Genomic DNA, 15,861 nt, shown 5'->3' on the forward strand with positions numbered 1-15,861 from the left:
ATTGAAAGGAAAACCATCAGATTCGTTGACCTTGGTGGCTTAAAGGAAATTGAACTTACTGTTCATTCCCAAAACATGTCTTTATGCCAGCGCCCACAATATGCATTAATATAACGAAGAGTATAATATGTTTATGGCTACATCAAATCACAGACAATGTTAATTCAAAGGTGCAAACCTCTAATGTTGTAGTAGTCTCCGAGAACACACGTCCACGAGAAAAAAGCAATTGTTTTGAATTTTTAAACTGATGACGTTTATTGCCTCCGGCCAATCAGCTTTCAGTACAAAACAACGGGAGTGGTTGACTAAAAAAGTATTTCTCTACTGCATTAATCTTTTATAGTTTCGTGGCAGAAGTCTGTGAAGAGGTTTTTAGCGCAAATAATACTTTATAGCTCAACAATATGCCAATATATTTGCGAGGTGGTTTAGATGTTTTCCTTTACGTTGCGCGAAATCCCCCTTGACATTTGTACTCAATGGTACAGTCTATGACGTACCCGGAAACAGCTTGAAAACATCTCCAACGCGCGCACCATTTGATTCAAGGAAATTCTTGTAAATAAAGTGGTAAAGTATATCAGTCTGTGCTGCGGTTTGACTGGGAATACACTCTCATAACCCCGGGTAAGTATTAAGCTCTCGGTGGAAGCGTTAAAGTGTTAAAACGGGCAATATATATCTTTGTTTGCTATCTAGTGGTGCAGATAGCAGTCACGTTTTAGCTCTTAGCCCGGAGACACATGACAGTTATGTGTATTGTGGTAATATCCTTATAACCTCTGACTTTAGTTAATTTATTCATACCAGCCTACGTTAGCTCAATATAATGCCCAATGTTGTTTAGTATCAACAACGGTGATCTTCCAACTCAATGCTAATGATTCTCTGTCCTCTCTTGTTCTGAGGTATTACAGTTGAATCTCTGATCTGAAGCCAGCTCCACCAGGACACCCATCATGCAGGAGGACTCCAGCCGCAGTCCCAGTTACACGGTGACATGTGAGGACTACGTTCATGTGGTCGAGTTCAGTCCCTTCAGCTCTGGTACCCCTGCCTCTCTCCTGGCCTATGGTGGAAACCAGTATGTGGTGGTGGGCACCTGCCTATTCCAGGTTAGAGTTGCAGCCTCACACAAACTGGTGTGCCAACTATAATGCCCAGCTCTTTTCTGATTATAAACTTCTTCCCACAGGAGGAGGATATGGAGATCGAGGGAGTTGAATTCAATGTACTTCGAGCTTTCCATCACGAATTGCGTGTTGATGCTCTCGCCTGGAGCCCAGAGTCGCGGCTGGACAGGATACCCACTATCAGGTACTGCTTCTGTTTCTCCAGCACTTTGGGGTTTGGTGATATCGAGTCCCCACCAAGTTGCATGGTGCAGGACAGTATGGAGGCAGTGTCTGTCTGTCTTGAGTTCCCATATAGCCAGACCTATCTCCAGAGAACTCTGGCTGCACACATTATTATTCTGGCTTATATATCTTTCAACCAATTACAATCGTCTTGCTCCGAGATGTTCGTGGCCATTGCCAGATTTAAACCCACAGTCTACAGCTGGTGAGTCAGACTAGTCTTGAGTATTTTCTGGAATTCCTTCTTGCATAAATTGTATCAGCATCAAAATTGCATTGTATGCAAATTAAATGGATTCACTGTAAAAGATGCAAATTACTCCAGTATGTTACACGATACAAAACACGTCACTACTTGATGGAAAATACATATATATCGCTCCTAACTGATCGTAAGCACAGTTTAGTGAATGGTGAATGACCACAGTCATACTCGGTCGACAGTCATTTAGTGTACAACGAGGAAAGCATGTTAAGATGTTTGCCGTGTAGATTATTTCATCATGTGGTGAGTTTGGCGGTCCCTCTGGACAGAAGTGGTAGTGTTTCCTAACACCAGATTCCCTTTAGAAAACCTAATTTTCTGCTGCTGCTGCCCTGCACACATACGGAGGTTACAGACACTGACTGGTTACTTTTATCCAATGCAACTTCCATTGCCCTTCCGTGCACATGCATCATTTTGGGGGGCTCGGTGTTTGACTCGAGAACACTTTGCCATGTGGAAAAAAAAAAGTCTGGGATCAAACTACCAACCCTACATTCGATGGTCATGGCCCTCCACCAGCTAAGCCGTCCATATATGATGTGAAGTGGTTCTGACACATTTGCTGAGTCATTAATCCGTTGAAGCAATGATGCTATTATCACATCTGGCTGCTTTTAACATAAGATCTGTTTATGGTGGGGATATCTGCGGCTCTAGTGTCTCTCGGTGTGTAAGTGTCATTCTTCACTCCAACATCAGAACCCTGACATCTGTCTTTTAAACACAACCGTATGAATATTCACAAACACTCGTCTGTTGACCAGAACAAGAGGCAGTTGTGGAGAAAGCACAGCAGCGGTAGTCATCACCGCCTCTCGCTGACAGGATGTGAGCAAAGTTATTTCAGGTGGCCTCGGACAGGAGGGAAGTAGCCGAACTGTAGATTGTTAGAAAGCAAGAGTTTCCTCCTAATTGGTTCGTCGGATGGGTGAGGTCCCACGATCCCCCCCCAGAGGTGTTTAGGCTTTCTGTAATTGAAAAGGAAAAGCAGCGATTAATTCCTGGCCTTCTGCGGTTCACTCCACAGGCCCCTCGAGCCAGCGCTGTGACGTGCGCACATGTTATTGCGCTGATGACTGCCCACTCGGGTTCCATCCCTCCCTTCGATCTGCACGTAGCCGTGCCTTCCAGGAAAAGTACAGCGTTCTCACAGGCTTGCCTCAAGCAGGGGCCCAGAGAGTGAGAGTGAGACGAGGGGAAGGGGGGGGGGGGGGGGCTGCTGCGCTGCCACCACAGCGGCTTGTGATGGGAAGATGTGAAGAATGACTCCTACGAAGACCACAGAACAACTAACTTCCACCAAATACGCAGATTTTTCAGTCTTTACAGTCACAAAGAAGCAATTATGGAAAAAAACCCATGTAATTTCAGCATTTACTTGCTATCTACAGATCTGCAATGTTCTATATCATTCAAAGCAATCCAATAAATGAGGTTAAGCCCATTTGTGCTCTAAATATACCAATTTACTGCTCGTTAAACTTGGCTGATCGCAAAGACAAAGAGTTTGCCCCATCTGACAAGAAACAGCCTTATTTAACAGCCTTATTTTATTAATAATTGCATTTTGGTCTCATAATAATCCCTCTCAGAGCAGACTTGCTCAGCGTACAATATATAAATCAAGCTAACGAGGAGTGAAGAAGAGCTGTTGTGGTAAGAAAATGTGTAAACGTGTTAATTATTCAGCGTAAGAATCTGCTGCGAGGCTGATATTTGAACTTCAGACAGAGCCAGGCTAGCTGTGTCCAGTCTTTATGCTAAGCTAACTAGCTGCTGGCTGCAGCAATATTCTCCTCCAGAAAGCGAATAAGCATATTTCCCATAATTCTGAAATATTCCTATTTGATATTGCAATGTGTGTAGCAGAAAACTGATTGTAAACAAAAGAAACATTAAGCCCATCGCATAACGTAACTTTCAATTTGAGATGTTTTTTGGGGGGAAAACAATGTGGAAGTATTCAGGAGTCAACTGTAGACGTCCCACACTTAACGATAGCTCCTCTCCTCACATCCCGGTGAGGAGAGAAAGAATAAACTTATTTGTGTCTCGCGCTAAAACAATAATCACAGCAAAACTGAAATTAACCGGCGCTCAGATTCACTGGTGTTTCCCTTTTTAACAGCGACTTTAACTGTAGATTGTTGGAGACCAATAAAGAAAATGGCTTTGACATTTAAAGTATAAAAAAAAATCAAAAAGAGACAGAATGAGTTCCGTGCTTTCCTCCAAAGAACAGCACTCATTTTCAGGGTTAGGAGGCCAATCCTAATATAATCTAATCTCCTGGAGCAGTAATACCCCAAAGCACGTTAAGGGTGTTTGTAGTGACATCATGCCAAATCCATCTGTGCCTGCGACTGAAAATGTGTGAACCGCTGTCTGTTTATTCTGCTGATCTGTGTGTGTTTTTCTTGTCATAAGTGAGTTAGTGTAATTGTGTGAATAATTGCAGGCGCTGGTGTATACTGTGACTGATTAGAGGGGAAAGTCCTCTGCCCGGCTTCGCACAAGCTCTTCAACAGAGAGCTGCGCTAATGGCGTGAGGGATCCTGTTTTGCTCCGTGTTTATCTTAGCTTGCAATTAGAATCTCCCTGGCAGCGTTTCTACTGATCACTGTCCAGGTTTCTACCACACACACACACACACACACACACACACTCGCGCTCTGATCCAGAGGTGTCAGTCCAGGCGGCTGCAGGCGAGCATGCAGGAAGAGACGCCGTTTGTCACTGCTTCTGCACAGTCCGACTCCGTTTTGATGTTCTCCCTTTTTGCTTATTTTGATATCCTCCCTTTCTCTTCCTCTTCCTCTCTTGTTTTGCAGATTCTGCACCGCTGCAGCTGACAGAAAGCTACGCCTGCTGACTTCTGATCTGCAGGATAGGCATGAAGTCAAGGTAGTGCAACATCTGGAGCACATTGGCCAGAATTGCGCTTGTCAGTTGGCATCAAATGTTCTCTTAGCACTGACATTTGGTACTAAGTGGGGTAGGAAATGTAGGCGCACACACAGAAAGCAGAGCTGCAGCCAGTGTAGTAAAGAAAATGCTCATTTAACAGTTGAGTATTGATCATGTGTCTGTTTTTCTATGATGTTTCCTAGGTGATGGAGGGCCACACCAGCTACATTAACCATTTGGTGTTCGAGCCCACGGAGGGGAAACAAATTGCTTCCGTCAGTGATGACCACACTTGCAGGTCCAAACCGTTTTGTTTCCATATGTGTGTGTGTGTGTGTTCCCAGCTTCTGATTTTCAGTTCTGTTCTCTCCTAATGGTGCAGAAAGTCCTGACTGTGTTTCCACAGTGAAACTTGATGCTAAGCACAACATGCTCCGGTGTGACTGTGCGTAAGCACAGAGCTGCTTTGTAGCTTTTCTAGCTAATTGGTTAAATATGGAAATCCAATTAGCTGCAGAAAGACTTTCCCTTCTTAGGGGGACCTGTAACAAAGTCCCCAAACTTTCCTAGTCAATTAATGCTAGAGAAGGGAAAATGTGTGTCAGCAGCCAGGGTCACCCCAGGGACCCCCCCCCCCCCCTCTCATCAGCAGGCTGGTTCTCCTGCAACAACATGCAGAGCTGTTTTGCAGTACTGGGCCCTGTGTTGTTATATTGTTTTTGTACAGTAAGTCTTTTTAAATACTTTTAGAATTGAACCAAAAGTTGCACTGCAGGTGAAGACTTGGCTATTTTCATTATCAAGTAATCTTGTGGGACAAAGTGACATCTTCAAATGACTTCTTCTGTCCGATCAACTGTCCAAATTATTCAGTTTACAATGAAGCAAAACAGAGAAAAGCTCCAAAAATTCAGACGCAAGAAACCGGAACCAGAACAAACTTTAAAGATGAATCTTTTTGGGCTGTCACGTAAAACAAAACGCACAATTTATTCCAAAATCCTTCTGACTTTGCAAGTGATGCATAATCATAAACGAGGCTAGCATCCACAGCCAGGCGGCCACATGTGTGCCGCCGGCCTGATGATTGTGCCGCCGCAGTAGGCCGTCTGATTCTCCTCCGCTCCCGTCCACTCTCCTCTTACCCTGCCTCCGCTGACCGGCCAGAGAAAACAGTGAGTGCGCTCCATCTGCTGAAAGATTTAAATTCTGTCATGTTGAGAAAATATGGGACGCGGGAGGAAGAGCTGGGCGGAACAAGGGATAGATCAAGTTAACAGGAGAGGACCTTCCAGTCAGCCCACACAAACTGAGCTCCGATATGAGCGGAGGAAACTGGTCCTGCAGACAGACGGGGAGGGAGGGGAGTGTTTGCCTGCATGTACATATGCTCGTGACCTCTCCATCGCTCTGTTGGGTTTGGCAGCAGAGCCTCTACTATAAGTTTGCTTAGCTTTGTCATCACGGTCCCCTGCAGGTTGTGGGAAGTCGGCCGTTGCCAACGTGCAACCTGACGCTGCGGCGTCTAGGCGGGGATCCGGACTCCACTCCCTCGGGGGAGTTTGCGTTTGGTTCACGGAGTCTAAACAGCTCTCGGTATCGGTGTGGACGGAGCCGGGCCGAGTCTGTGGGGAAATGTGCCACCTAGAGGTCACAGGGGCGCTCTGCAGGATCCTGAGGGGATTTGGGGTTGACTGAGTTCGCAGATGAACTCGGGACCGAGCACACCTGCTGCTGCTGCATGATGTATATGGTTTAAAGCACGTTGTCCTGTTCTCAGTGATAATCTGGAGGTTTATTTTATGTTGTGTAATGGAGACTTATTACGACAGCTTGATATCGCAGCTTCGCCGCCGACCTGACGAAACCCTGCAACCACATCAGACGAGCTCCAGTCCCCCCGTCAATAGATTATACACTGGATGCTGTTTTACACCGTTGGTTATGAAAAGTAGATTCTTTCTCATGAACTGAAGTTGTCAATATTTAGGTTGGTGTGAGAGAAGCTGGGTGTTTCAGCCATTTCTTTCAGATATGTTTCAACTCGTACGGTATTACCTTTAGCAATTATTATCCATTTCAGACGTTGTCCATTATGATCAGCTTCTATGATTAGATTTCTATGCATTTCAAGAATATTCTTTATCCGGTTTTGTGACTAATGGGTACAAGATTATTATTATTATTATTATTATTATTATTTCTGGTCCCGCATTGAGGGAGAGTGCTGCAGACAGCAGCTGCTAAACGGGCTGTAACAACTTTTAGAACAGCAGATGATGTTTGATTGTCCAAATCAAATGTTGAGCTGGTCCTGTAGAAACAGATGCAAACACGGTGCACCTCGAGCAGAGCGACCCTGTGATGGGATTATATCGTCTGACTCTTCCAGTTCTCCCCCTCCAGAGAGTCACCCCCGATTATTTACTCTGCTCTCTACAATAAATCAGATCACGCAGCTCTAACGGCATTTCCCGTTTCCTCCACTTATGGGAAACATTGACAAACCGTGACGCTCCGGCCGCACTGTTTTCTCACTTAGATAACACAATACAGGACTTCAGATGTCCTTTTCAACTCTGTTGTACATGGAAGCCGAGTGTTATTGCTCGATGTAGTGTTATGCAATTACACAGTGTTTTATCAGAGGCGGTCACGCGTGTTTTCGTGTCTCATGTCTTTCACCTCGTTTGGCGGAGGTTATGTTGTTTTGGGGAGCCGGTGCTCTCCGTTTGAAGGGCAGAGTGGTTGACCACAGTTTGGCCGTTGGTGGTGTAGCGTGCAATTGAGCTCTGCTTGGCTAGTGGTCTGAAAGAATAGGGTTTAGTCGTTGTTTTCCTGGTGTGGTCTGGTTCCCCCCCTTCCCCCCCCCCCCCCCCCCCCCCCCCCCCCCAACCTCACTCATGGCTACGTCTGCACATGGGCAAAGGAAAAGAAGCCCAGAGTTTCGCCGGGGCTCCGTCCTGCTGCAGGGGAGATGAGGCAGGAAAAGTTGAGTGTTTACTGAGGTCTTCATCTGAGACGGGGCGTATCCTCCTCTTCACCGCACCGCGAGGACATCGATCTCTCCAACAACACACTTGACATTTAGATGGTCTTTGGAGGTACTGTTTGGGCTTTATTAGATGATGTCTTCTGCATGACCTCATCAGTCAGCACCTTCCCATGCTTCACAAGCGTTTGCTTTATATTCCCAGAAACACTTGCACCCCCCCCATCCCCACCTTTTCTTCTCATTCGGGGATCAGTCTCATGTGGTTAACCATAGATCCAGGTCTCAGGACCCGCATTCTCTCCATCCAAGTGCTTCATTACATCCGTGGTCTCTCTCAGCTGCTTTTGCCATCACGGGTGGCTTAAGCGCTAGAATCGGCTATTATTTAGATGACGATTGGTGGTAATCCTCACACGAGCTTTGGTTCTTGGTTGGCCTTTTGCCGTTTTCATTTGCACAAAGCAGGATGCTGTTGGACTTCCCTCCGCTGCTCTTCTTCAACTCACTTGCGTCCCGCTGCCCTCTCTGCACTCCGCAGAAAATGAATGGCAGCGGGGCCGCCCACAGCGAAACATTTTCTGTAATGTGAGTGGAGCGTAACGCCGACTCAGGCGAGGGTGATGTCTCCCCCCCCCCTCCCCTCTCCCCCTGCTATTGTAGCTCAATGTAATGAGAGTCTGGCGTTTCTCCCTGAAAGAGGAGTCCAGCATGAGTCTGTCTTCACAGCTCGGGGCCCAGATCTGAGAAAGGAGCCCCTTTCCCTGGAAACGCACAAAGAACCCTGCACATCCCTTTGGCACGACACGCAGAAGTCGGATCAATTAGGAGCAAACGTGACGTTCATCAAAAGCCTCAAAGTCGTGTGGCTTGTATTGAAAAGATGAGCTCCAATTCGGTCAAAAGAGCAAACCGAAAGAAAAACAGAAGAATATTATGGTATATGAGGAAACGTGTGAGGCTGTATGTGGGTTACATTCAGGCCACCTGGACAATTAACTGTCACTTTGTTGTGGATCCAGCACCACAAAGAAGGGAACCTTGGGAAGGTGAACTCTCTTCAGGTGTTATGTAAGCCTCTCAGGGTGGCTCAAATGCCGAGGCTTTTTTTAGAAGTGCTCTAAAACCCCGTCTTTGTTGTTAATTAGGAGGTAGAGGACTTTGTTTTGGATTTGAGGCCAAGAGCGGTTCACACATCAAATCCAATCAATCCGTATTATCACTAATGAGAACTGATTAACAGTCCTGTGTTTACTTCCTTCACGAAGAATTCTCGCTTTCAGTTTTTAAAAAAATTGTTACACTTGTAAAAGTTAGCAAATATGATGTATGTACAAAAACACGAAAAGCACGCTCTCGTCAATTATGTTTTAATGCTGGTCTCTGTTTATCTCTCCAGGGTGTGGGACCTGGAGGGAAATGAAAGCTCGACTCTCAGACTTCGCTCTCCTGGCATCAGTGTGTGCTGGCACCCAGAGGAAGCCTTTAAGGTAGGAGGGCTTCGTTTCAGATGCGTGCTCGGATTCTCAGGTTTAGGGCCGCAACTAACAGCACGGTAACGTCTTGTTTTGTCACTCCGACTCTAATGTATAGAATATTCAGTTTAATGTGATATAAAACAGAGAAAAGGAGGCATTCTCCTCTTAAAGTCAGTCATGGTGTTGTAGTCGTTTTAAGAAAGAGAAGTTCAAGCCCCGCCTACTCTTTCACCTCTGCACACCTGGAAAAGTTACAGAAATTGTCGGCCAGTTCCGGCGTTGAGACGGTGGAGAGTGCTTCAGATGCTGTTCAACCCTCCGTCTCTCAGCTTGAAGCACACTGACTCTCTAATGGAGTACAACTTTCCCCGTCGTCCACTATTGCATGCTGGGACACACTCTGTGTGACCCTGCTGGAGGATAAATGGGTATTAAAATGGATTCACTAATAAGATGCATGAAAATAACATTATAAAAACATGGAATTTGATTTATCCCAAAGAAATTGTGACGTTGCAGTAGGAAAGTGTGCAACTACAAATAAAGATGCAACAAATCCCCAATGCCAAAAATGCAAAAAAGGATGAGTTGCAAAGAGATGATATTGCACATTAAAGTGCCGTAATCCAGATCAGAGCTGACATGGATTCTGGAGAACTATAAATCTTGTTTTAAACGGCCCGTCTGTCCCCTCCAGTTAATGGTGGCAGAGAAGAAGGGAACGATTCGCTTCTACGACCTGGTGACCCAGCAGGCCATTCTGTCTCTGGACTGCGGTCAGTCGCCGCTCATGTCAGCCGACTGGTGCCTCACAAACACGATCAAAGTCGGCGCCGTGGCGGGAAACGACTGGCTCATCTGGGACATAACTCGCTCCAGGTAACGGGGGGGGGGTCATCATCGAATATTGATGCACGATGTATTGGCTCATTAGAATGGGAGGTGCTTTAAACCTTCTTTTTGTTTGTTTGCAGTTACCCACAGGAAAAAAGACCAGCCCACAGAGATAAAGCCCGGTTATTCAAGTAAGAAATATTTCTCATTCCTATGCCTCTGCAGCTGGTCACTGGGACCTCACAAAACACATTTCTGGCAGGCAGCAACCTCCGGATCGCCCAAGAACACTGAAATGACTCTCTTGATTTATTACCTCAGTCAACATTGTAAACATGAGTTTAAAGTCTTCTTCAATACAGCATGATGTTCATTTAGTGAACTATGGTCCATTTAGAGTCAAATAGACCATAAAGCAGGGTATGCTTTAGGGCGGGGCTACACAGTGATTGACAGGTTGCTACCACGGCGTTGTTCAGTCTGTGTTTTTGTTTCACATCTTTAACTCTTTCAGTGTGTTTTCAGTTCATTCAAGTTAATTAAGTTGTCTTATTCAGTGTTCGGTTGTCCTTCTCACTTCTGGTTGCAAAAAGCAAAGATGGCGACGATGAAATCGCCGAACTCGAGGCTTCTTCTTCTACTCCTCATATATGCTCTACGATGTTTTCATATTCATATGCTAATAACTGAAATTTCACACAGATGTCTACATTTTGGACAGGCGTGGATGTAAACTGCGACTTCTTTTGACGTAGTTTAATTGTGCGATGGCGTTTATATGTTGCCCCTCCCCTCAGGTGGTCTCGAGCCAATGAAAACCTCTTTGCCACCACTGGATGTCCGGGAAAGATCTCCAGTCAGTTACTCATCCACCATCTTGGCCACCCACAGGTGAGCGGGAATACTTTTCACCGTTTTTTTTTTAATGTTCTCCACGGCTCCAGTCTCACATCCCACCCTGCTGTCGTTACAGCCGGTGATGATCGGATCGGCCGCGGTGGGATCGGGTCTCAGCTGGCACCGGACGCTCCCGCTCTGCGTGATGGGTGGCGACAGGAAGCTTTGCTTTTGGATGACTGAAATGTAGACGTCTGTACAAGCCTTTCCATGGTGGACACAGTCAAACTAAGTGTTTCTATTCTAGTAAATGTCCAATAAAATACATATTTTTCTGAGTATCTGCTGAGGCTTTTATGGCGTTTGATGGGTATTGGCTGCATGCTTGAGATTTGTTCTTTTTCAAATCTGCCCACCAATTCAGGTCAGCTAGAGATAAACGGCAGGCTGGTCGGTTATCTTGCGAAGGAGCTCGTTTTTCTTTTCTCTTAAGAGTAAGTTACATCAGCTTCTTTTTAAGTCCTGCCAAGAACAATGTACTTCAAAGGAATGCACCGAGGCTCCAGCGCCAGCTCTCCACTCAACATGATCATCGTACTACAGGTGTTCTCTCTCTTGGCTGTTTCTCACTTTTCTTTACTATCAATGATCGACTGAGTCATATCAATAAAATGTCTTTTGTACGGGCCGTTCCACCTACTGTGGAGCGGGCCGTTCTACCTACTGTGGAGCGCCGAACATCCACAGGAAGGTCAGGGCGAGGTAAAACTAGGAGGCCTGGCCGCGCTCCAGCTGTTGGACGGACCCTGCATGGGGAGGCCGGGGTTGTAAGCGTAGATCATAGGAACAGCTTTGAGAAGTGAGGGAGCCATTTCAGGTCAACTTCAACTCCATGGCATGCAATGTGAGCGGTTAATGAGGATGCAGGAGGAGGAGGAGGAGATGCGCATCACCTTACCTTGGTGAGTAATTATCGATGCAGACCAAACATGGAAGACAAAGGATCATTTGGCAGGAACTTGTAAAGCCCTCCTGTAAAACAAGGTACTCATTGTACTAGCACAGGAACATCTTGTGTGAGAACCCAACGTCTCCGTTTTCAGACGCCCGCTGAGCACCAAAGGGCACTCGTTTAATTGACTTCATCGTGAATCATTCTAGGTGACAACTGATCACTTGTTTCCACAGGTGTGCCCGATCTTCACGGATAAATGTGCGTTCATAACCGGGTGTCTAACATATATATATATATATATATAGTAATACAGTAGAATAAACTGCTCTGTCAGCTGAAACACCAGGTTTGGATTGTACAGCATCGCCTCTGAACGACAGAGCGTAGCAAGTCGAGGCCGTGGAGACCTTCCGCTCTCTCTCGTCAACCTTCTATATGTCTTGGACGGGACGCGTGAACCGCCATCCGCAAAGCATAACATGCTACTGCTCTCGTGCTCTGCGCTCTTGTTTGAACAAGTCCAATGTGGTCTCCGCTCTCTACGTTTGCTGTGCGTTAGGCGCAAGTGGTGCACCGGAGCAGCTGCGTGTAACGCGGGGAGAAGTCAACGACAGATGCGAGAAGCTGCCATTTTTATTTATTTTTCCCATCCGTGCACACTCTGAACGTTTTCCAAAGAGTATAAAAGCTCCATCAGAGGGCACCGGAGCCGCTTACTGAGCCGCTTTCCTCTGAAACATGAGTCACGAGTTCTCTGTGGCTTCACAGATCCCTGCGACTCGAGGCCACCATCTGATGGCTGATGAGCAGAATCGCATCGAAATCCAATTCTTGTCTGTGAGCTGATTTCTACAACATGTGATCCATCTTGGAGATCTCTCGACCAGCCCCCCCCCCCCCCCCCCCCCCCGTGCGTGTGCGTGTGCGTGTGTGTGTGCGTGTGTGTGTGTGTGTGTGTGTGCGTGTGCGCACTAATAACAAACTGAAATGGATGAAAGAAAGATCAGACCGCTTTAAAATCCTCACCAACGTTCTCCTAATCGCCCCCCTCAGATAATTCTTCTGCGGCTCTGCCAACTTTAAGCCCTGGGCTCAACAAAAAGGAGAGCAAATAAAAATAATGAGGAGCATGATATGAAGGGGAACAAAGAAAGAGAATAAAGCTCTTTGAGGCCGGTGTTTGATTTAATCTCACGGTTGATTTGTTGCGCAATGCCTTTCCCAGAATGAAGCGATTACGTTGATCGTGATGAGCAGAAGAGAGTCGGACGAAAAGTGCTCCATCACGACTTCTGAGTAGTTTGCTGATCATCAGAACTGTTGTCAACCAAAGTCCATTAAAGAAAGTTAATATTTACATCTGCTGTCTTGATGGTATTAGTGACGACCCTTCATTTTTGTTTATTTAACGTTCATAGTAGCGATGAGTTACTAGCTTTTGCTGTCTGCTCACTAGAAAATGAGAACCGCGTGGTCCGTTATTAAAGGCTCGTTTTAGATTTATAACCGCACACTTGATGGTTAATTAGAAAGTGAGAAACATGAGCATTTCATTTTGGGTCACTGAATGAGTTACCGTAGTGAACCTAAAAGCTAACTCAAAATTTAAAGCAGCTGTCAGGGAAAGACATTAAATATAATAGAAAACAGCCAACAAGATGTTGTCATGACCTGGCAACACAGAAATTGTTATTTTTAAAGGAGTAAATCAATATTTTAGGGTATATGCTTCCCAGAGAGATGAATAGATTAATTATATGTCATTAAGTGACGAGCTGGAATCGGGGCCTCTTTAGCCTAGCTTAGCATAAAGACTGGGAACAAGGGGCAAACAGCTGGCCTCGCTTTGTACAAAGTGGAGAAACACACCAACCAATACCTCTTACATATTTAGTTATTTCTCCTGTGGGGCACAAACCTTCATTATTTCTTATCATTGGCAAAATGTCCCTTTTAATGCAACACATTCTCATTCCAACTCGTCACATGCATTGTGAAACCCCTCAGTGCCACGTTCTAACACACCGTGCAGCCCAGCGCAACAAAAGAACTTGGTTAGGTGTCGGAAAAACATCATGGTTGGGCTTAAAAGAAGTAATTAAACTAAGTAAAATGTAAACGTAAGTACAGAAAACATGTCGCTAACATCACTAAAGTAACTTCAAAATAACTCAACATTGGTCCCGTGTTTGATTGACCCGTCCACCTCTTTGGTTGTTCTACTATTTTCTCTGAGTGTCTGATCATGACATCAATGAGTTTACTTAGTAGTAACATGAAAGCGTCTCATACGGACACCAGAGGCTGCCTCGTGCGTCGGTATCAGACGCAGATGGGCTGCCCTTCAGTGGTTATAACTATAACTGATCTATTTGTTACTGGTAAACGATTAGTCGACTATGAACAAAGCTATAAGACCTTCATCGGGCCTAAAGGGCACAAAGAGTAGGGTTTGTTGATTGCGCACCTTCTCCCCGGCAGAGAGGGTTTGACGATGCTCCCCAGCAAGCCTCAGATTCACTCTTGCTTTGCTACATTTGCTTTTTCTTTTCGAAGCTTCCTCTTAGGTGCGTGCTTACGATTCGGCACCTGGTTTCTGTGTTTTCATAGAGGCACAGTAACAGTAAAATGAAAACAAAGGAAGGGTCTCTGCAGATACAGACACCACCACACACTTCTTGTGAGTCATAAGTGACGAGGAATTAATAAGTAGTAATAAGTAAGAGGAATTATTTTTGTGTCGGTTAAATTCTTTTCTAGGAAAATCTTCCTCATTGTGCCTTGAACTAAGCTGATTCACTTCCACACTCGTGGAGGAGCTCTCTTTCTGAGGACAACGTGAACCTCATGACCCTGCTTCCAGTCCGGAGGAGGCATCGTAGCCAGCTTAGCGATGGGATGGCCCTGACGTCAATAACAAGAAACACTTATGGTTGGAGTCGGGATGAGACAGTGTTGGGGATTTGCGGCGAGTGTTTGGCGGCGCAGTAATCTCGCTGGATCCCTTACAGGTCAGCCTGTTTCCTCAGCAACCTGCTTTTGTTTAGCGCTCAGCAGATTCTCATCCTGGCGCTGGTATCGATGGGGGATTTGTGGATTTTGAGGGTGCTGGATGTAGAATGAGATAGAAGAAATTATATAGTGTTTCTTGGAGAGAGTGTGTGTGACTGTGTGTGTGTCCCTGCACACTTGTCAAGCTGTAGATCTCTCTTTCCCTCCACTTTCTTTAATATCTCCCTCTCTTTCTTTACACTATTTTTTTTTCTTCTCCACAAACACAGGGTTTGCGAGGGCTTGATTTACTGTACAGTGGAATCATGGGAAGGGGAAGCTTCCCAACACAAGGTGGCCGATGGGAGGGTTTTGCCAGCCCGCCGTGATGATGCCGGCGAGGCTTTACGAGCCCTGCACATGGAGGCGATTTGTCTCTTTTGACGTGCGCAGCTCTGATATGCATTGTCGCCCGTGTGGAGATCAAAACCCTGGACGTCCGTCAAAAAAAACCCCGAAGGCCAAATTCTGCAGTTGCGCAGCGCAAGAGAAATAAAGAGAGAAGAGCGTCTGTCAGCAGTGCAGCCCCGCGGACCGTGCTGTGGTTGACTGTGAGGTCCCGGTGACCTGGACCCAGACCAATGTTCTGGGCCGCAGTGCTGGCTCTGGCCTTGACCAGCCTGGGAACATGATACTTAAATCATTCATAATTAGCTCCTTCCCTTTGCTTAATAACACATGAAGATAAATGGCTTCCAAGAATTTTCCAAATGGAAATAGTTGGTTTGGTATTAAAAAGCTAGAAAATGTCCTACAAGCTCTGTATTGTAGTGGTTCAGTGTCTCTCGCTCGCTCGCTCGCTCGCTCGCCCTCCTCCTCTTCCTCCTCCTCCTCCTCCTCCTGGCAAACCGTGTCTTTACTGTCTTCAGTGGTGGAATGTAACTAAGTACTTTTACTCTATGCACTGAAATATATATTAACTACTTAATATATATATATAACTACATTGTTAAATATTGAACTTTTTACTGTACCACATCTCAGAGGTACATATTGTACTTTTTAGAGACTAACATGATATAAAGGAGGTAAAATGCAACATACACATGAATGCAGCAGAAACATTAGATATAATAGTAAAACACTGAGTTTTACTGCGCGATCAATACTTTTACGTTTCACATTTAAAGTAAATATTGCTGATGATACATCATTTTACTTATGTAAGGTTTTGAAGG

General features: G+C 45.6%; 1 protein-coding gene across 1 annotated transcript; it reads left to right on the top strand.

The window, feature by feature from the left end:
• Window positions 1–513: 513 nt before the first annotated feature.
• On the top strand, window positions 514–10,993 carry nup37 (nucleoporin 37). Its single transcript, XM_079183774.1, has 10 exons — window positions 514–630; window positions 912–1,118; window positions 1,199–1,320; window positions 4,461–4,533; window positions 4,740–4,834; window positions 8,928–9,018; window positions 9,704–9,885; window positions 9,981–10,031; window positions 10,638–10,731; window positions 10,814–10,993. Exons 2-10 carry the CDS (start codon window positions 963–965, stop codon window positions 10,925–10,927), a joined length of 978 nt encoding a protein of 325 aa, XP_079039900.1. The 5' UTR covers window positions 514–630; window positions 912–962; the 3' UTR covers window positions 10,928–10,993.
• Window positions 10,994–15,861: the final 4,868 nt, after the last annotated feature.

Source organism: Pholis gunnellus (genome assembly GCF_910591455.1).
Source record: "Pholis gunnellus genome assembly, chromosome: 22".
NCBI classification, from domain to species: Eukaryota; Metazoa; Chordata; class Actinopteri; order Perciformes; family Pholidae; genus Pholis; species Pholis gunnellus.

Excerpts from the sequence above, each read along its gene's own strand:
- nup37 (XM_079183774.1), top strand. The coding sequence starts at position 963 with ATGCAGGAGGACTCCAGCCGCAGTCCCAGTTACACGGTGACATGTGAG. Across the intron at positions 1,321-4,460 it reads GACAGGATACCCACTATCAG|ATTCTGCACCGCTGCAGCTG; the intron begins GTACTGCTTCTG and ends CTTGTTTTGCAG. Across the intron at positions 9,886-9,980 it reads TGGGACATAACTCGCTCCAG|TTACCCACAGGAAAAAAGAC; the intron begins GTAACGGGGGGG and ends GTTTGTTTGCAG.